The sequence below is a fragment of the Pristiophorus japonicus genome, chromosome 9, assembly GCF_044704955.1.
Source record: "Pristiophorus japonicus isolate sPriJap1 chromosome 9, sPriJap1.hap1, whole genome shotgun sequence".
Classification (NCBI taxonomy): Eukaryota; Metazoa; Chordata; class Chondrichthyes; family Pristiophoridae; genus Pristiophorus; species Pristiophorus japonicus.
This window is the reverse complement of record NC_091985.1, coordinates 137,742,328-137,765,015: the sequence shown is the minus strand read 5'-3', so window position 1 is coordinate 137,765,015 and position 22,688 is coordinate 137,742,328. Positions and strand designations below refer to the sequence as shown.

General features: G+C 39.7%; 1 protein-coding gene across 5 annotated transcripts in view; it reads left to right on the top strand.

Moving 5' to 3' along the window:
* gzf1 (GDNF-inducible zinc finger protein 1) overlaps positions 1-22,688 on the top strand; it is a 62,565-nt gene that overhangs the window by 20,882 nt on the left and 18,995 nt on the right. For 4 of the 5 annotated variants that reach the window (XM_070889881.1, XM_070889880.1, XM_070889878.1 and 1 more), the window contains 3 exons: positions 2,404-2,571; positions 3,500-3,657; positions 7,300-8,764. In XM_070889881.1, coding sequence (XP_070745982.1) covers positions 2,404-2,571; positions 3,500-3,657; positions 7,300-7,968 — 995 coding nt within the window. In that variant the 3' untranslated portion in view covers positions 7,969-8,764. Of the gene's footprint in view, positions 1-2,403; positions 2,572-3,499; positions 3,658-7,299; positions 8,765-22,207; positions 22,271-22,688 lie in introns of those variants that run through there. The other variant, XM_070889883.1, reaches the window with a different exon arrangement.

Here is a 22,688-nt window from a genome sequence, read left to right as displayed (position 1 = left end):
AGTTGTTGAAGTAACTAATCTTTTAGAGTTTTACAGGAAAATCTGCACACTAAGCAGGAAATGGTAAAATGGGTTGCATGCTGTATTAATTATTTATGGTGAGATATTACATAGTGTGCAATATATTGCTTTTTTTAACGTGGCTGAATTTAAACTCTGCAAGTTGAGCTTTTGTTTTAGTGTATCAGCTTCTAAACTGCAGCATGTGCAAACCATCTATACCACTGGAACATTGGATGTTTGTAAACCACGTGGGCAGAAGCATAATATATGAGGTAGGGTCACTGAGCCCTCAACCTCCATGTTTAAACTGACCAAACATATGGCACCCCCAGGGCTAGTATATTATCTAAGGACATCTTGATTCTGTTACTCGTCTTTATCTGGAGCTTCTCAATGCTGATATTTTATCTTGTACAGGTGTTTGCAACCTAATGGAATAAAAGCTTTCTGCAAATCTGTCACCTTTATGCAATATTTGCACAGTACAGTCAAAAAGCAGCTTCAACAGAATCAGGGGAAAAAAGCATAAATAGAACACTTGCTCCACAATGGTTTAACATTATAAATATGTCAGCTCTATGTAGGCATATCTTTTGTATACTCAGTTGTCAATAATTTATTAAACTGCTCTTTAGACTGGAGTCCATTCTCAATTTTTATTCTCCCATTCTATTAAGAACATAAGAAATAGGAACATGAGTAGGCCATACGGCCCCTCGAGCCTGCTCTGCCATTCAATAAGATCATGGCTGATCTGATCATAGACTCAGCCCCACTTTCCCGCGCACTCCCCATAACCCCTTATCGTTTAAGAAACTGTCTATTTCTGTCTTAAATTTATTCAATGTCCCAGCTTCCACAGCTCTCTTGAGGCAGCGAATTCCATAAATTTATAACCCTCTGAGAGAAGACATTTCTCCTCATCTCTATTTTAAATGGGCGGTCTTATTCTAAGATCATGCCCTCTAGTTCTAGTCTCCCCCATCAGTGGAAACATCCTCTGTGCGTCCACCTTGTCAAGCCCCCTCATAATCTTATACATTTCGATAAAATCATCTCTCATTCTTTTGAATTCCAATGAGTAGAGGCCCAACCTACTCAACCTTTCCTCATATGTCAACCTCCTCATCCCCGGAATCAACCTAGTGAACCTTCTTTGAACTGCCTCCAAAGCAAGTATATCCTTTCATAAATATGGAAACCAAAACTGAACGCAGTATTCCAGGTGTGGCCTCACCAATACTTTATATAGCTGTAGTAAGACTTCCCCGCTTTTATACTCCATCCCCTTTGTAATAAAGGCCAAGATACCATTGGCCTTCCTGATCACTTGCTGTACCTGCATACTATCCTTTTATGTTTCATGCACAAGTACCCCCACGGCACTTTGCAATCTTTCTCCATTTAAATAATAACTTGCTCTTTGATTTTTTTTCTGCCAAAGTGCATAACCTCACACTTTCCAACATTATATTCCATCTGCCAAATTTTTGCCCACTCACTTAGCCTGTCTATGTCCTTTTGCAGATCCACATGTGTGGGTCTGTTACAGCGGTTTATGCCATTACTGATTAAGTTAATCTGTCTTTCCCTTTCAGATGCTGACTGACCTGTCTGTATTTCCCAAATGATCTGTTTTTATTTTGGAATTTCAGCAATTACAGTTTTTCTTTATATCTCTAGTGATGTGTTGTACCTTGTTGTACAAAGGGGAATATAAATGGAAGGACGGGTTGCTACAGTTATACAAAGCCCTGATTAGACAACATCTGGAATACTGTGTATAGTTCTGCACCGCACCTTAGAAAGGAGATATTGGCTTTGGAAGGAGGGTAGCGCAGAGTCACCAGAATGTTACCAGGCTCCGAGGGTTAGATTTATGAGGAGAGATTACATAAACTAAGCTTGTATTCCCTGGAATATACAAGGTTAAGGGGTGATATGAATAAAATATTTACGATTTTGAAAGGAATTGATAGGATAGAAAGAGAGAAACTTTTTCCGCTGGTGGGGGAGTCCACGATAAGGTGTCATAGCCTTAAAATCAGAGCCAGACCAGTCGGGAGAGAAGTTAGGAAACACTTCTTCATGCAAAAGGTGGTAGAAGTGTGGAACTCTTCCACATAACGCAGTAGATGCTAGCTCAATTAATAATTTTAATTCTGAGATCGATGAGATTTTTGCTAGACAAAGGTATTAAGGGATATGGATCCAAGGCAGGTGGATGGAGTTAGGATATAGATCAGCCATGATCTAGTTGAATGGCGGTCCCGGCTCGAGGGGCTGAATGGCCTACTCCTGTTCCTATATAGAATAATCACTACTGTTCATGATCACGAATATCCAAATTTTCAAGATCGTTTATGCAGCTGTATTAATTTGATTTTTTTTACCTTGCAGGTGAAAGACCCTTTATGTGTGAAACATGTGGCAAGAGTTTTGCTTCAAAGGAGTATCTGAAACATCACAATAGAATCCACACTGGATCAAAGCCATTTATATGTGAGATCTGCTATCGAGCTTTCGCACAGAGAAATTCTCTTCACCAACACCTTAGAGTTCACACAGGTGTGATATGATTTTGTTCTAACTTTTTTTCATTATGAAAGCTCAGTGGGCCAAAAAAACATGCCTCGTTTCAGTGTTTGCATAAAATCAAGCACTAAACCTGAACTTGCTTTAATAAAGATTTTCTAAAGATACAACCTTTATCAACAGCTTGGAGTAGCTATATTAAAATAAATGACATTACAAATCAGGATTCAAAGCTTTACAAAGTTCGGGGAAAAGAAACACCTAATAATGTCCAAACGTAATTCTGTTATTTGTATTCAATATCTCTACTTAACTGAATTTTGAAATAATTTCCTGAGCTGAAGAGTATGTATCAAGAACCTTTTGCCTATTAATTATAATCTCTGCTGGGAAGTGTTTATCAGCTTACAATAGGTCTGTCTTAGCTGTGCCACCCACTGCCAACTCCAAACATGGAAAATAGTCTCTTCAAGTTACCAAAGGGCTTTTGCTGCGAGTGGTCAGTACCTTAAGATAGAAGGAGGAAAAAAATAATGGCACTGGATATACAATTCTGAAGTTATATGTGACCATCACCTGGGTGCATTGACCATGGAAGGAGTGTTCATGTCACGGCCTAACCGATTGTTATAATCAGTCTGCGATTTCTTCCACTATTTCACACTATTCTCTTAAGGGAAGAATGTGAAGATAACACTCTATTATCCAGCTTCACATTTAATTCTCGCTAAATCACTGATTCTGCTGATTTGATCCTGGGTCCTCCATTGGGGAGCGAAGATACTCTCTAAGGGAAGAGTATGAAGCAATCTGTGTACATAATTCAGAATTTTTATTTGAACATTATAATGCTGCTACAATATTGCTAAAGGTCCCCGAGTGAAATATTTGAGGTTTTCAAATGCTGAGGCAATTACAGTATTCTGTTTTAGCGTCCAGTAATTTAATGCGTCTTTTTCAGGTGAGAGGCCCTATTGCTGTGACCAGTGCGGCAAACAATTCACACAGCTCAATGCTCTGCAACGCCACTATCGCATACATTCAGGAGAGAAACCTTTTATGTGCAGTGCGTGTGGGAGGACCTTTACTGATAAATCTACACTCAGAAGACATGCTTCAGTGAGTAGCTGAATTATTCCATATAAGAGATGTGTGTGATATTTTCTCTCTAAGGCTCTGTTTAAACTATCATTTGTAGATGAGCACTTTCCTGTTTCCAGTGTAATCTGTTTTGCAAGTGACATTAGAGTTTTTGTGAAGCAAAGTGGATTCTAGCATACCTGCAGTTGGGTGCTACCATTTCCTAATGTAATTGCAATCATATCTGCCATGTCAGAGCCCCATTTTTCCCCCCAAACAATCAGCCATACGCAATCACATTACAAACACTGACAAATGCATTAACCCAACAGATTGAGACTTTATTGCAAGCATGCTTGTACAGGTTGAACCTCCCTTATCCAGAACCACCCCTTGTCCAGAACCATTCCCGGCCACCGAGTGGCGCATGCGCAGAACTCCGACATGAACAAATTGAAGTCCTTCCTCGCTGCCGATTCCTGCAATCGCTGGTCTGACCTCACGATCCACCACCCCAGCCCCCCCATGATTTCTCTGCCGCACTCCCAGCTCCAATATCCCCTTGCTCAGTATCTGTACCATCCAATTTAACATGACAACCCCTTGTCCAGAAAAATTCCTGATCCACAACAGGCCAGGTCCCGAGGGTTCTGGATAAGGAAGGTTCAACCTGTATACAAATATATATCTCAAAATGTCCTGTGATAATCTCTCTTGCTCTCTATTTAAAAGCTTGCATCTGCATGCACTTCCTGTGAACTTTTCCATCATAAATTCCTGTGTCCACAATTATAATGGAAATTGCCTATGTAAGCTTATCTATTGCTTCATTCCCCAAGATAATGCTCTTCTCTTTGGCCTTCACGGCAGACTGAATCTGTACTTCTCAGTGCTGCTATTTTAATATCCACAGGTGCAATTTTTGCCTTCCCACATTCTGGGTTCCTCCACCCATGCAACCTTGGACCTCACTGCATATTTGTACCCCCACAATCGATTATTTGTGCTGCCAATGTTGGGCAGACCCCATTGTGTTCATTCCCCAGAAACCATGCCACTGGAAATGAGCTAATAATTATTTGTGTTGTGGAAATTGATGTTGAGATAAAACTGGAAGCTATAAAAGCAAATAAAGAAAGAAGTGATACTGTACAGGAAAAACACATTCATGCATAGAAAGCAGTAGGAATTGTATCATTTTATTTTTTTAAAAGGTTATTTGTCTCAAGTGTAAAATTAAAAGGTCTTTGAACAATGTTTACGGCATAAAGACAAAAACCTTTAATTCTAGCCTTTACTGTTTACCATAGCAATCTTTCCTAGTATTAGAATGGTGCTACAGTTTCTGTTCAGTTGGCTATTTAATTTATAATTTAAGTTTCTTTATAGAAACAACATTGAGACAGGCTTTTTCAGTGTTCAACCAATGGTTCTGAGTTTGAAGTATTCTGCTTTAATTAGGGCAAGTGGTTTGTACCGAGTCCTGCGATTTTCTTCTCTCCGGCATTTTAATTTTAATGAGTTTGTTTTAAATTGCAGTATTCTGTCTCTCCATCCATCTAACATGGAAATAAGTTTCCAACAGCTTAATGTAACAGTTGGTTTTACACCTGGCAATAACTCTGTTCACTGACATTGTTTAAAATTGGAATCGCAATCTAACTACTGAGATGCAGAAAATCGAAGTGAGTGCCTACTATAAGACCAGCTAGCTACTATAATAGCTGGTCTTTCCCTAGATGGTCTTACAGACTCAACATACTCCACTTTTCTCCATAACTGATACTAACCAACAACTGGAACACAAATATCCCTTGCTAGTGCCACATTTCCCCCATACCATCCCATGATTTTTGCTAATTTTTGCATTAAATCATTGTCCTAGCCATAATTCATATAATTTTCTAGAACTATGTGAAATGACTTTGAAATTCAAATTAAATTATAGAACGCCGAACTTTTATTTCAAATTATTTGCTCTGAGGTGGTATTCCAAAGCAAGATTTCATGTAATACACAAATTATTTGTTGCTATTGCAGACAGTGATACAGTTAGGAGTAACTTAGTAGTGATATATTTTATGGTGAGTGTGTGACTTGTAGATACATTCAACCTGCTTTTCATGCTCTAAAATGTTTATGCATCCAGTGACCAGATGTATTACATAGAATTTACAGCACAGAAACAGGCCATTTGGCTCAACTGGTCTGTGCTGTTGTTTATACTCACATGAGCCTCCTCCCATCCTTCTTCATCTAACCCTAACAGCACGTCCTTCTATTCCTTTCTTCCTCATGCACTTATCTAGCTTCCCCTTAAATGCATCAATATGTTGTTCACCTCCATGTGGTAGCAAGTTCCAAATTCTAACCACTCTCTGGGTAAAAATGTTTCTCCTGAATTCCTTATTGGATTTATTAGTGACTATTTTGTATTTATGACCCCTAGTTTTGGACTCCCCCACAAGTAGCAACATCTTCTCTGTGTCTACCCTGTCAAATCCCTTCATAATCTTAAAGACCTGTATTAGATCACCTCTCGGCCTTCTCTTTTTTCTAGAGCAAAGAATCCCAGCCTGTTCAGTCTTTCCTGTTAGTTATAATCTCTTTGTATTTCTTTTTTTATTTCTGGGATGTCAGTGTCACTGGCCCACTCCATCCCTAATTGCCCTTGAGAAGGTAGTGGTGAACCACCTTCTTGAACAGCTGCAGTCCGTGTGATGAAAGTACTCCCATAGGGCTGTTAGGGAGGGAGTTCCAGGATTTTGACCCAGTAGGGATGAAGAAACGGCGATATATTTACAAGTCAGGATGGTGTGTAACTTGGAGAGGAATTTGCAGGTGATGGTGTTCCCATGTGCCCGTTGCCCTTGTCTTTCTAGATGGTAGAGGTCGCAGGTTTGGGAGGTGCTGTCAAAGAAGCCTTGGCGAGTTGCTGCAGAGTGCATCTTGTGCACTGTCCACCGATGGTGGAGGGAATGAATGTTTAAGGTGGTGGATGGAATACTGCTCAAGTGGGCTGCTTTGTCCTGGATGGTTTTGAGCTTCTTGAGTGTTGTTGGAGCACTCATCCAGGCAAGTGGAAAGCATTCCATCACACTCCTGACTTGTGCTTTGTAGGTGGTGGAAAGGCTTTGGGGATTCAGGAGGCGAGACAGTTGCTGCAGAATACCCAGCCTCTGACCTGCTCTTGTAGCCACAGTATTTATGTGGCTAGTCCAGTTAAGTTTCTGCTCAATGGTGACCCTGCCCCCACCCCCCCCAGGATGTTGATGGTGGGGGATTTGGAGATGGTAATGTCAAGGGGCGATGGTTAGAATCTCACTTGTTGGTTATAGTTATTGCCTGGCACTTGTGTGACACGAATGTTACTTGCATACTGGTAACTTGTAATGTATCCTATTATTGTGAGGAACTTTTCTAAACTTAAAATTGTGCTGTTCCTGCTCCATTTTCCCTTTAAATTTATAATAGACATGAAAGTGACACACAGCATGGCACGGTGTGAACACATTCAGCCAAGTTCCAGCTCAGCTTGATTGTGCTTTGATGTATGTGCTTACATGATGAAATATTTTAAACATATATGCATTTGAACTGTGCTGTTCGAAACTCTTTAAATCATCTTTTAACAATTGTTACAAATTTTTGATTTTTTTTGAAAATTAAAATTGTTAACAGGTTCACGACAAGAATGCACCATGGCAATCCTTCCTCGTCACTTTGGATGAGGGCTCTAAAAAGGGCCATGCCCGAAGAACAGATCTCCACGCATTTGTTGATTGTGAGCAAGTTGCCCCTTCAGAAACACAAGAAGAATCAGCATCTTGTACAGAAATAATCAATGACCAAAATACAGTAACGCTCCATGGAAACATCTCTGGTGCACATGAACAAAACGCATCTGGTACTTCAGATTGGAGATCAGCTGGTCTGCCTTCCATCACTATGGTAACTCAAGCAGCCTCCATGGCAGCCACTTTTAATGAGCTTGCTGTACTCCATGCCCCAACAGATTCAGTGCAGCCTCACTTGCATACCTTGGCTAATGTTGAACAGTTAGGTGCAGCAAGTACACAAGCTCTAGTCCTTGACAGCAATGCATTGGAAAAAAATGGGACCCCTAGCACAAGCATTGTGACGACAATTTCTGTGCCTGCATGCCTAGCCATGACTAGTCACATCAATAACATGTTAACACATGCAGCTGGGGTTGGGCAAATACAGAGTGGAACACCTGTCACAATATCAACAGGGTCTTCACAGCTAACTGTTATGCAGAGTGGTAATCTGCCAGCGCTGCAGAGTACTGTAAATGGAGTGACCAATATTCAGACTCTTCAAATGTAAGCTAGTATTAACCAGCTGTATTTCCATTATCCCCTAGACTCATGGACTAATTTTAAATGATCAAAATCTAGTTTTCGAAAGGGAAAAAGGAATAAATTATATGTCATATTTTGTCGTCCGTTGGTTATCTATGAAATGCCTGTATTTCTTGCTCACTGGGCTGCAGCCCGATCATCAAATTTTGTAAACTGGAGCATCAACAGCATTGTTTTATAATTTTAATTTCTTTTAAAGCTCACAAAGTTGCAGTTTAGTTCCTTTTTGTGCTTCCACCTTTTTCCGATACTTTTTGTGCTAGGATTTGATTTTTTTTTAAGAAAGTATGTTTTATTAACCAGTTAAGGTTTGTCTATTAGATTTTGAAGCATCAGAAGATCTTTTAATCTAATATATGATTTGATAAGTCCTTCAGAGAAAATCATGTGATGCTAATTTTGTGATTGGCCTGTTACACAGAAGAATTAATTTTTTTTTTTAACTTGAATTAATTGTGGCATATTATGTGGCACATTATTCTTTGATAACCTTTTGCATATTGTTTTCAAAATGGTATGTTTAAGTTTTTGTCAAAAAAAATCTGTTAGTTGATAATGGGCAATATGCTTTCTTATTTTTTTTAAACACCCATAGCATTTCAGGCCTTCTCGCCTTACAACGTGGGTATGAGTATTTAAATCCCAGATTCCTCCACGGAAATGCACGTGCCTTTTAATACTATGTAGGTAGATGAGTAGCTTGAGGGAAGCAATGCTGTTTGAGTTCATCATTTTTATTAATAAAATGTTATAATACCAAACACAGATGTATGAATTGAACATGTTTAAAAGACTCCTTTCCAGATCACAAATTGTGCTAATGTTCTGAAGCTATTGCAAATCTTCAGTCAGAATGATAATTAAACCTGTACAATGTATGAAGTGGTCATTTATAGTGTATTAAGCATGCAGAGAATATTTGTGGTAGGAGAAATTTGTTTCACTGTATCACTAAATATAATATTTGGGTTTTGTGGTCATCCTTGTAAACCTGTATCTAACTTTAATATAATTCATGGTAAATCGCACAAATACGATTGTAGAGGATGTCAAGTCAAAATGACATGCAGTCCTTTTTTAAACAAATTGGGCACTTTTTTTGCTGTGCTGCTCTCCTTGTATCTATGTATGCTAACTTATTATCTCAACAGCTTACAAAATGCTTTATGGAAGTTTCAGTTTTTCTGATTGACTTTTATTTGCCAGATTGTGAGCTCTCTTTTGAAAATGAACATACTGGGACCTGTGTTCTGCCTCTGACTGAATTTGTAAACACCAACATGTCCCATCAGTAATGGAAAAACTCTTCATCAAGTTGTCCAGACATTCAACAAACTTATTTTATTTCCATTTACTAACTCAGCATTTGGCTCTTTAAAAAAATTGCTAGAAACGATCAATCTAATTCAATATAGTGATAAACACTGTCTTCCCTTCAAATCTACCTGTTTCATTTTAAAGTTTTGAAAGTGTGCATCAGACTTCAGAAGAAAGAAGATAGTCATTTATTTATTTTTCTCTTGACCCAGAGATGGAAATTTGCAAACCAAACAACAGTTAAACTCAAAATGACCTCGGGCTGTGTTTACTTACAGCAATTGGACCTTGTGGCCTTAAAGAGCCAGGTCACATTAGCAGCAGAATAATAAAATTGTGCATTACATGGCATAAGCTTGGGTTATTTTAAAACTGTTTAATTTGACCTACCGTGAGCAATGTTATAGGAGGCCCACTAGTAAGTTTAAAAATACTTGCATGTTTTATCCTCCTCCCTTCAGGAGCAAACGGTATTACAGTGGCTTCTCTCCCACAGCAGAATTTGCATATTTAAACAGGATTGGAAATGCTGTGGTCAAAACCTCTACCACCTCCCCAACAGCAACATGTCATAAAGGCCTGGTGACTTATCCATCCTGAGTTGAGTGTTCCATATTCTCTAGTTTACCTACACTTTCACTTCCACTGTCATTTGTTTAAAAAAAGCTAAATATTTATTTAATCTCTCTGTCAAACTTTCATCCTCCACACTTGAGTCCCTCCATCATCCCTAAGTGGCTATACTCCCTCTTCAACTATTTTACTTTTTATGTACTTTTGAGAGCCCTTATTATTTCCTTTTATATTATCTGCAAGTCTTTCTTCATATTCTTTTAGTCCTTCTAATCTCCCTTTTCACCTCATGATTAACTTTAGCATTGTTAGCCCTAATTTTATCCTGTGTCTCCCTTTTTAAGTTTTATTTTAGTTGTAATCTCTTTATCCATGGCGCTCTATTTTTAATGTCCTCCCATAAGAGTATATTTAGTTTATCTACCCATCTCTATTATGAAGATCCGTAGGGCCTGCTTGCTAACGTTTCTGTCCTGTGAATTTAAGCCATATCCTTTCTTGCTGAACATAGCCTATCACCAGAAAATGTTATAACCAGAATATTAGTTATATTCCTGTCCTGAATGAAGCTACATCTGTTATTGCTCCAATATCACAACCCTCCATGGTAAATAATGTTTCTAACTTTTCACTTTTGGTTTGAATACTTTGCGCATTCACACAGGTACCACTCATTCCAGATTCCCAATTATTTTTGAACATTATATTCTGTTCACTACTTTTCTAATTTAAGTTTTTATTATCCTTTGCCCTACCTCGTAGTCTCTTTCTCTTTGGAGGGCTTGGACCCATTTTAGATGTTCTATTCATCCATCTAGATGAATTGTAGATGGTTTAATCTACCATTGTTTAAAAAGTATGGTGAATGTTTCAATTTGAGGCAGGGATTGGTAGAACATAAGAAATAGGAGCAGGAGTAGGTCATTTGGCCCCTCTAGCCTGCTCCGCCATTCAGTAAATATCATGGCTGATCTTGGCCTCAACTCCACTTCCCTGCCCGCTCCCCATAACCCTTGACTCCCTTATCGTTCAAAAGTCTGTCTATCTCCACCTTAAATATATTCAATGACCCAGCCTCCACTGCTCTGGGGTAGAGAATTCCACAGATTCACGACCCTCTGAAAGAAGAAATTCCTCCTCAACTCTGTTTTAAATGGGCGACCCCTTATTCTGAAATGATGCGCTCTAGTTCTAAATTCGCCCACGAGGGGAAATATCCTCTCTGCATCTACCCTGTCAAGCCCCCTCAGAATATTCTATGTCTCAATAAGATCACCTCATTCTTCTAAACTCCAGTGAGTATAGGCCCAATTTGCTCAACCTTTCTTCATAAGACAACCCCTTCATCTCAGGAATCAACCTCGTGAACCTTCTCTGAACCATCTCCAATGCAAGTATATCCCTCCTTTAAATAAGGAGACCAAAACTGTACTTTGGTAACGTTACTTTGTCCCACCACAGACACATTTCCCACTGGTCAATTATGAAACAATGATTGTAGTATTTGAGAGTTCTTGGCCCAGATTACCCCTCTCCCAGTTTGAGGGTAATCTTGTGGAAAGTGCCTTACAAGAAAACAGATGTGAGAAAACAAGGGAAGGGTATCACTTTCATATGCAAATAAGAGGAATTTCTGCTCTGCAGAAATTAAGAAGTTTCTCAGAACCATTTGCACTGGGTCACGAGCAGATTGAGCAACAATGGATAATTGAGCAAATTGGTAATGATGGGAAAAGGTCTGTACAGGCCAGGATGACAAAAATGCACCGGTGACCTGCACAAGGATCCTGAGAATACAGCCTGCCTGTGTCCAGATCCAAAATAGTGGACACAAACCTAACTACTGCCAATGGCAGCTTTTTAAAAAAAATATCCAGCATCTGCAAGCAGATGAAACCTCCCCAAAGGGAGTTCTGATGCCTCCAATTCTACTTATGTTGCTTAGTTTATTGGAATCCCATAACAAAAGTGTAGCCGAGATAAATCTGTGAAGTAAATAGGATAATGGTTTATATTTTTAGTGTAACAAAAAGTGTACAGAAGGTTTTCTGTGTCTTTGTAGCATTTTCATCACATTTGAGGTGCATTTTGAGTGAATTTGAAAGCAGTATTTTAATTCTTTGTTGTGAAAAAAAATATTTTCTCCTGTTTTGAGTTGATGTGATGAAGTGTTCAGATTTTGCAACTTTTCTGTGATCAGATACATGAACAAGCAATTTGAAATATTAACTGAATTTTTAAGCAAAGCAGTTGAAATGTCTATTAAAAGTAGAATTTAAAAGCTCTACATGCAACAAATTAATTATAGTGTTTGCCTGGTAATTTATGTTCTGCTACATGTATGATCCAAGAAGCAGTGATTTGTTGTTTCTTCGGGATTATTTGGAAAGCTCTGGTGAGCAAACCTTAGCTGTTTTTGGTGCTACCAAACAATCCTGGCCATCTCTCTCCAAAATGCCAGCCTTTTCTGCTGAATCTGGTCATGTGATCTCTGTGGCGTCTGTCTCTCCACACTCTCAGGCACAACCCCTCCCCCCAAAAACTGGCAAAATAAAAACAAACTTGACTTCAAACGCTATTTTGCATAGCTGCTGCACCATTCTCATAATTTTTCTGAGAACAGATGAAGGAATTTATTGCAGAAAAGTAAAAGCTATCGGTGTTCTAAAAAGGAGATCTGGTTTTATGGAGAATTTGTATTTGTATCTGTATTACAGGCCTGACATTACCCTGCAGTTTATTTATTAGGGTTTTTGGATATTTAAAAGCTCAATAGCCAAACTTTCAACATGAACGGTTCTCCAAAAATATGTCCTATTTATTTTATCTTCATACCTCAAATATGTAATGGTGTGTATTTTTATCATGTTACATGGTTATTTGGAGTGAAACAAGTTCAAACATTGTCATTATTTTTAATGATTTGGTAACATTGGTAGTCTAATGATTCAAACAACAATGTTATTTATCTTAGAAAACATCAAGTACTATGTTTATTATTTTCCTATGAAAGTGCTATGTAGGTAGTAAAGATATAAATGTATAACAGACCTCTCTATGTTGTGTTTTCCTTTATCCATTTCTTTATGGACTAGTACTCGAACAACCTATTAAATCCCTATGACTCAAGTTTTTCCATTTAAATTAATGGGTCTTATCAAAACAGTAAATCCACCACAAGTGGTAGTTTAAATGCATTTAGGATCAAGAGTAGGCCATTCAGCCCCTTGAGCCTGCTCAGCCATTCAATTAGATCATGGCTGATCTGCACCCCAACGCCATTTATCCACTTTTGCTCCATATCCCTTTCCTAACAAAAATCTATCCATTTCAATCTTGGAAAGCTCCAATTGTCCCAGCATCCACAGCATTTGGGGGTGGGAGGACGAGAAGAATTGCAGATTTCTACTATACTTCGTGTATATTTTTTTAAAAGTGCCTTCCGATTTTGTTCGTGAATGGCGTAGCTTTAATTTTAAGATTATGTCCACTTGTTCTTGATTTCCCCCCAACAGAGGAAATAGATTATCTATCTGTATCATAAGAACATAAAAAATAGGAACAGAAATAGGCCATACGGCCCCTCGAGCCTGCTCCACCATTTAATACGATCATGGCTGATCTGATCCTGGACTCGGGTCCACTTCCCTGCTGCTCTCCATAACCCCTTATCATTTAAGAAACTGTCTATTTCTGTCTTAAATTTATTCAATGACCCAGCTTCCACAGCTCTCTGAGGCAGTGCATTCCACAGATCCACAACCCTCTGAGAGAAGAAATTTCTCCTCATCTCAGTTTTAAATGGGCGGCCCCTTATTCTAAGATTATGCCCTCTAGTTCTCGTCTCCCCTATCAGTGGAAACATCCTCTCTGCATCCACCTTGTCAAGCCCCCTCATAATCTTATACATTTCGATAAGATCACCTCTCATTCTTCAGAATTCCAATGAGTAGAGGCCCAACATACTCGACCTTTCCTCATGAGTCAACCCTCTCATCTCGAATCAACCTTGTGAACCTTCTCTGAACTGCTTCCAAAGCAAGTATATCCTTTCGTAAATATGGAAACCAAAACTGCACGCAGTATTCCAGGTGTGGCCTCACCCTGTACAAGACTTCCCTGCCTTTATACTCCATCCCCTTTGCAATAAAGGCCACTCTTATCAAATCCTTTTACTATTTTACCTCGATCAGATCACCCCTCAATCTTCAATGTTCAAGGGGATACAAACTAAATTTATGCAACCTGTCCTTATAATTTAACCCTCTAGCCCTGGTGCCATTCTGTTGCACCTGTGCTGTACCTTCTACTGGGTCAGTATATTCTTCCTGAGGTGCGATGGCCAAAACTAAATGCAGTTCTCCAGAAGGTAAATATATGACTGAAGTAATTGTCCATTTTGTATTCCAGCCACACACAAAGGCCAACATTCCATTATCCTTTTTAATTGATCGTTGTACCTGTCTCCGTCCTTGTAATGATTTGTATATTTGGACTCCCAAATCTCTCTGCTCCTCTGTTCCTAGTCTCTCACCATACTTGAATCATATTTCTTGGGTCCAAAGTGGATGACCTCACATTTGCCTACATTGAATTCCCATTTGCCACAGTTTTGCCCATGCACTTAATCTGCCTATGTCCCTCTGCAACGTCCTGCACTACTTACTGTCTCTCCCAACTTAGTGTCATCTGCAAACTTGGATATACAACTCTTCCTTAATCATTAATAAATATGGTGAAAAGTTGAGATTCCTGGAGAACACCATTTAAAGCATTCCCACCAATCATAGTACATATCCTTTATCCCCACTCAGAATTCTACCTCCCAACCAGAGTCAAAGGCTATCTCCAATTTTGTGTGCACTCATTTTTGCTGATGTTTTGTTAGAATTGTTTTTACATTTAGTTATGTACAAGAAAGAACATGGCATTTTATAACACTTGTATCATCCAGACATCCCAAAGTACTTCTCAACCAATAAATGACTTTGGAAATGGTCACTGTTTTGTCGGCAAAGGATATATGGCACAGAAACCAGTCCATGCCAACGTTTATGCTCCACTCGAGCCTCCTCCCATCTTTCCTCATCTAAATCTATCAGCATAACCCTCTATTCCCTTCTCCCTTATATGCTTGTCTAGCCTCCCCTTAAATGCATCTATACTATTCGCTTCAACCACTCCCTGTGGTAGCGAGTTCCACATTCTCACTACTCTGGGTAATGAATTTTCTTCTAAAATCCCTATTGGATTTCTTGGTAACTATCTTATACTGATGGCCTCTAGTTATGCTCTTCCCCACACGTGGAAACATTATCCACTCTATCAAAACCTTTCATAATTTTAAAGACCTCTATTTACCCCTCTGCCTTTTTTCAAGAGAAAAGAGACCCAGCCTGTTCATCCTTTCCTGATATGTATACCCACGCATTTCTGGTATCCTTGTAAATCTTCTCTGCACCCTCTCCAGTGCCTCTATATAATTTTTATAATATGGCGACCAGAACTGTATGCAGTACTTCGTGTGGTCTAACAAAGGTTTGATACAGGTTTAGAATAACTTCCCTACTGTCCAATTCTATACCTCCTAGAAATAAATCCTAGTGCTTGGTTTGCTTTTTTTTAATGGCCTTGCAACTTTTAGTGATTTGCGTATTTGCACTCTGAGATCCCTTTGTTCCTCTATGCCACCTAGACTCTCAACCTCCAAGTAATAAGTGGTCTCCCTATTCTTCCTACCAAAGTGTAATACCTCACATTTATCTGCGTTGAACTTCATTTGACAATTATATGCCCATTCTGCAAGTTTATTAATGTCCTCCTGTAATGTAGTGCAGTCCGCCTCAGTATTGACAATTGCCACCAGTTTGGTGTCATCCGCAAATTTAGAAATTGTATTTTTGATTCCAAAGTCTAAATCGTTACTACGTGACCAACAGTGGTCCCAGCACTGATCCTTGTGGAACACCACTATCCATCTTCTGCCACTATGAATAGCTACCCTATACCCATACTCTGCTTTCTGTCTTTCAGACAGCTAGCTATCCATTCTGCTACTTGTCCCCTGACCCCGCATTCTCTGACCTTGTTCATCAGTCTATTCCGGGGTACTTTATCAAAGATCTTTTGAAAATCTAGATAAATGTAGTAACCAATTCTGCACAGCATGATCCTACAAACAGCAAATAAGATCAATGATTAATCTGTTTTGGCAGTGGTGGTTAAGCAAAGAGTGTTGACCAGGACAGCTGGAGAACTCCCTGCTCTTAGAAATAGTACCATGAGTTCTTTAACGTCCACCTGTACAGGTAGGTAAGGCCACTGTTTAATAGCTCATCCAAAAGACAGCACTTCCACTACAGTACTGAGGGGGTGCTCTGTTGGAAGTGTCAGATTATATTGTGTGGTCAAGTCCTAAAGTGGCCTTGAGCCCACAACCTCTGACCCAGTGGTAAGATTGAGCTCAGCTGATGTGTCAAGTATACAAAGTATGTTTTTAATTATTTCTATGCTGCTGCTCAGCCTAGTAATCACACCTCATTTTAGTGCAGTGTGGAGTATTGCCAACATCCAGTTTTAAACTGCACCTGCAGAAGTTTGTATACATGATAACCCTCTGTGAATTTCACATCTTTGCAATGTTGCATGAGGGCAGAGAGGAGAAGCAGTGCAGAGAGAGAAGGGAAATTGCTGAATAAGTCAATCGGGTTAGTATTGACAGATCTAGAAATAGGCATCTACTGGCTTTCCTAGCCCAGCGTGATGTTGCTTGTTTGGATTTAATTTCCTTATTTTTAGAGTACTGCTTAATGCATGCTGCCTGTGTTATTTTAATGTGGTCATTAATCCATTTACAATAAATGGTTAACAACTGTTATAAATAGTGCGAGAGGAAGTTAAACCCCTAGAGAGGAAAGAAAATAATTTATATCGAAGTAATTAAAAGCAAAAACATATTTGTACTTTGTGTTTTCTCTGTGATATTTATGGACAGATGTGAGTGCCTTTTCAGTGCTTGGTCATTTTTAGCTCTATTTAAATAACATTTTCCTTCAAAATTTAATCACCCAGACTACAGTAGTTTTTCATTGGTAGAGCAGTTATGCAGCTGGAATCACAGTTCAGTATTACATTCTCAATTTTCTATTTCATTTATGCCGAGCAGCTTCGCTATGGTGTAAAATGAAATGAAGTTTAGTTACTTCTTTAAATCAAGTAAGCAATATGTGGTACTATGGATTTCCAATCCCTTCCTGGAAAGATAGGAGATATATAAAAGTTTACTAAAATTCATAGAGTAGGGAACTCAGTGATTTTACCAAGGTTCAGCCAAATGTCCAGTACACATAAAACTAACTCACAATCCCAAGTTAGATATGTTTAGCTTTAAAAAAGAAAGAATTGGATTTGTATAGTGCCTTTCGCGACTGCCGGACGTTTCAAAGCGCTTTACAGCCAATGAAGTACGTTTGGAGTGTAGTCACTGTTGTAATGTAGGAAACACAACAGACAATTTGCGCACAGCAAGTTCCCACAAACAGCAATGTGATAATGACTAGATAATCTATTGTTTTTTGTTATGTTGATTGAGGGCTAAATATTGGCCAGGACACCGGGGATAACTCCCCTGCTCTTCTTCGAAAGAGTGTCATGGGATCTTTTGCGTCCGCTTGAGAGAGCAGGCGGGGCCTCGGTTTAACATCTCATCTAAAGACGGCACCGCAATAGTGCAGTGCTCCCTAGATTTTTTGTGCTCAAGTCCCCTGGTATGGGTCTTGAACCCACAATCTTCTGACTCAGAGGCGAGAGTGCTACCCATTTTGCTAATAACACGCTTGATATTAGCACTTTACTGTTGCAGCAGCAGTTGACCACTTATTACGGGTGCTGCAACTTGCTCCAGAAAAAACTCCAAACTGCAGAATTCCCATCCCAAAAAAATCATAATACCTTGATCTAGTCCAACTGGAAACAACATTTTCAATTATTATCACAGCACTGATGCTCAGTTGAATAGGCATTACTTGCTTTTCTTCACTATCATTTTCTGCCCAATTTGCTAACGGCAATCAACAGTGATCAGTTGTATGAGAGTAAAATTAAATGTATAGCTATTGAGTTGAATGAGGATTTACAGAATCAAGACACTGGATATTGGCATGAAGTCAAAAAAATGTGTGCTTTGTTTTCATGTTTCATCCCATGCGTGAAATTGTATTGGCTTCTGCATTCACATTGGCTTGAGTGTTGGTTATTTCAACTATTGTTTAATCAACTTTAAACAGTAATAAATACATTGCCACTATCAAAATTCATCGAGAGCAAATGTGGTGCAGCCAGTAAAGTGCCATAGCACATTATTCATATAAATAAATCCCAGACACTGATTGCTGCTACTCGAGATAAGTGGTCAACGGCTGACGTCCAAAAAAGTGATAAATTCTGGTGATGGTTGTTGCTTGGTGCAATAGAAAGAAATGCAGTGGGTTTGTTTTGTAATGTGCCGATGCCTGTGCCCTAGTCAGGATCACTGGAAATTAAAGCTGCATTTTTAGCATGAAGCCATGCAAAAAAACATCTTGCCCCACTAATCAATTTGCCCTTCATTTCCACTCATAACTGTGATTCTGGCTGATTGAATGCTGTTGCATTGATCAAATTTTTTGATGAGGTCGGAGGGATGATTAGGGCAATGGGGGTGATGTGGTGTGTATGGACTTCCAAAAGGCATTTGATAAGGTGCCATATATTTGGCCTGCCAGCAAAGTTGAAGCCCATGGAATAAAAGGGACAGTGGCAGCATGGATATGAAATTGGCTAAGTGACAGGAAACAGAGAGCAGTGGTGAACGGTTGTTTATTGGATTGGAGAAAGGTACACAGTGGTGTTCCCCAAGGGTCAATACTAGGACCACTGTTTTTCTTGATGTATAATAATGACTTGGACTTGGGTGTACAGGGCACAATTTCAAAATTTTCAGGTGACAAAAAACTTAGAAGTTTAGTAAACAGTGAGGATATAAACATGCTGATGGAATGGGTGGACATGTGGCAAATGAAATTTAATGCAGAAAAGTGCAAAGTGATACATTTTGGTAGAAAGAACGAGGACAGGCAATATCTTCTCTCTCTTAGGCAGTCCCTCGGAGTCGAGGATGACTTGCTTCTACACTAATGAGTTCTCAGGTGGCTGATGAGTCAATGCGGGACCTACTATCTCTGTCACAGGTGGGGCAGATGGTGGTTGGAAGGACGGGGTGCTTGGGTTGTCGTGCGCTCCTTCCACTGTTTGCGCTTTGCTTCTGCATGCTCCCAACGAAGAGATTCGAGGTGTTCGGCGCCTTCCCAGATGCTTCTCCTCTACTTTGAGCGGTCCAGGGCCAGGGATTCCCAGGTATTGGGATGTTGCATTTTTTCAAGGAGGCTTTGAAGATGTCCTTGAAGCATTTCCTCTGTCCACCTGGGATTCGCTTGCCATGTCGGAGCTCTGAGTAGAGCGCTTGTTTTGGGAGTCTAGTATCAGGCATGTGGATGATGTAGCCCATCCAACAGAGCTGATCGAGCGTGGTCACTGCTTCGATGCTGGGGATGTTGGTCTGAGCGAGAACACTTGACATTGGTGCGTCTATCCTGCCAATGGATTTGCAGGATCTTGTGGAGGCAGCACTGATGATACTTCTCCAGTGCTTTGAGGTGCCTGCTGTATATAGTTCAGGTCTCTGAAGCATGTAGGAGGGCAGGTATCACTACTGCTCTGTAGACCATGAGTTTGGTGCCAGGTTTGAGGTCCTGGTCTTCAAACACTCTCTTCCTCACGTGACTGAAGGGTGCACTGGCACACTGAAGGCAGTGTTGTACTTCATCATCAATGTCTGCCCTTGTTGACAGTAGGCTCCCGAGGTATGGAAAATGATCCACATTGTCCAAGATCTCATCGTGGATCTTGATAATTGGGGGGGCAGTACTGTGTGACGGGGGCAGGTTGGTAGAGAACCTTTGTCTTACAGATGTTTAGTGTAAGGTCTATACTCTCGTACGCTTTGGTCAAGGTGTTGACGATGGTTTAGAGTTCGACCTCCAAGTGTGCGCAAACGCAAGCGCCATCTGCATACTGTATTTCAATGACAGGCGATGGGATGACCTTGGATCTGGACTGGAGACGATGGAGAGTGAACAGTTTTCTGTTTGTTCTGTAGATTAGCTCCACTCCAGCAGGGAGTTTATTCAGGGTGAGATGAAGCATTGCAGCGAGGAAGATCAAAAAGAGCATTGCTGCGATGACACAGCCTTGCTTGACCCCGGCCCAATATAAACTAAAGGGTACAATCCTAAAGGGGGTGCTGGGACAGAGACCTGGGTGTATATATACAAATCATTGGAGGTGGCAGGACAGGATCAGAAAGCGGTTAAAATAGTATGCAGGATCCTGGTCTTTATAAATAGAGGTATAGGGTAGAAAAGCAAGGAAGTTATGATGAACCTTTATAAAATACTGGGTCGGCCTCAACTGGAGTACTGTGTCCAATTATGGGGAATAAATAAACATAGTTTCATTTTTTTAATGATCTTTTAAATGTTATAGTAAAATTGTGGGGTGGGGGGGGGGTGTTAAATAGGAGAAAACAATTGTTCCCAGTATTAAACATCTTTGGATATACTTAGCATTTTAAAACCAAGACTTATTTGTTATGATGAACATTGTTTTTGACATTACAGACTTTGTATAGTCATTATGATTCAAAAGAATACAAAATACTACTTGAAAAATCATCATTTAGTGCAAATGAGAACTGTTTTTACAAATGCACAACCCCAGCTGGGAGCCCTGCCTACAGGAGCACGCTGTGGTTTTCTAGTGTATCTAGTGTATGCTCACAGGGAGAACATGTAGATTTTCTTTGTTTGCTATCGGTTGTAAAATCCCAATTGTGCTTGTACTTACACATTTAAAATGTTTAAAGTAACAAAGAAAATCTTCCCAAGTATCTAATTTGCACTTTTCAGGAAACTAATGATCCAGAAAATATTTTTAAAGCAAGTATTTTACTATTTTCTCTTTCCTGTAATCACTCTGTAGCAGGTAGCTTATCCTGCAGAGATAATGAACAGAAGACTTGTTCTCAGATCTCTGCCATTTTTCAGATGAGATGGTCCAAGGATCCGTCTGTTTATTTAAGCGAACATTAAAGATCCTGTAGCACTATTCACAGAAGAGCAGGTGGTTCTTTTGTTGCCCTGGTGGATATTCTTCCCTTAACCAACTGTGTGCTGTGTTCACCCATGGAAAACTGATGATGGATACAGGCACATCCTGGGCTGACAGGAATAGTATTTAATTTTGTGCTAGGTGTTCTTTTCTTTCTAACTTTAATCAAGTTATTTTTTTAAGGTTTTTGCCTGAGGGTTTTGGCTGCCACATTTTTAGAAGCTGCAGCTTGAAAGTGGTCATTCATTCATATTTTTGCATGAATTGGAGATGGACTGGCCATGCTCGCCCTTAACCAGACAGCTGTATCTACAGAGCCACACTTTGGCATGTTGGAATAAAGCTGACTTCATCAAGCCCACTACAGACACTTGCAGCAGCATGTCAAAAACCTAGACAGATTAGGTCTCAAAACAGGCCCACCAGCATCTCCAAGATCTGTGTCTGCTGTATGTTCCACAAATTAGCCATCTGAAAAGACATAAACATGGAGCGAGCGGAGGAAGATGACACCCCTCCTGCATACAAGAGCAGAGCAGGACATACACAAGGTCCTGATTTTAACTCTGGGTGGAGGTAATGACAACAATGTCCCAATACAGGTTTAGTTTCTTGATTACAGGATACATATCCAAACAATTCTTCATGATTCAGAACTCCTAAACATGCATTAAAAAGGTTTCCTTCGGTCTATTTGGGAGATCCAGAACTAAGCTGGGAGAGGGACGATGTCCTTAAATATGTATTTGCTTGGTGCATTTAATAACTAAATTGTTACATTGATAGAAAAAAATAAAGTTCCTTATTTAATTTACATCACCAAGGTTCTTCCCCTCTTAAAAAAAAATGAACAAATGACTGGGTCTGCACTGCATTCAAGTGTTATTTTTGTATCCCGTTTTGATGGCTAATATATTGAATGGCTCCAAACTGGACTGCATGTGCTTTTCCTCTCGTTCTTGTGTGGCAAAGTTTAGACATTCAGGTTGGGGTGAGAACTTGAATCTGTTGCACCAAAATGCCGATGCAGTTTTCTGAACCCTTATATTCATAAAAAGTGCAAGTTTTGAAGTGTGTACAATAATATTCCTGTAATACTTTGTTTACAGAAATACATCTCAAAGCACTTTACAAAGTACAGGAAAAAGAGAGCAAGAACAATGGAAAAACAAGTAAGTTTAGTGGATTGAGCCAAAAGTATAAGACGACTAGTGCCTTTCACAACCTCAGGATGTCCCAAAGCACTTTTGAAGTGTAGTCACCGTCATAATGTAGGAAACGTGACAGCCAATTTGCTCACATCAAGCAGCAATGTGATAATGACCAATCACTTTTTTGTGTGATTCTGATTGAGGGATAAATATTGGCTAGGACCCAGAGGAAAACTCCCCTGCTTTTTGGAAATAGTGCAATGGGATCTTCTATGTCCACTTGAGAATGCAGACAGGACCTCTGTTTAACATCTCATCCAAAAGGCAGCTCCTCAGACAGTGCATCTCTCTCCCTCAGTACTGCACTGGAGTGTCAGCCTAGCTTTTTGTGCTCAAGGCTCTGGAGTGGGACTTGAACCCACAATCTTTTGTCTGAAGC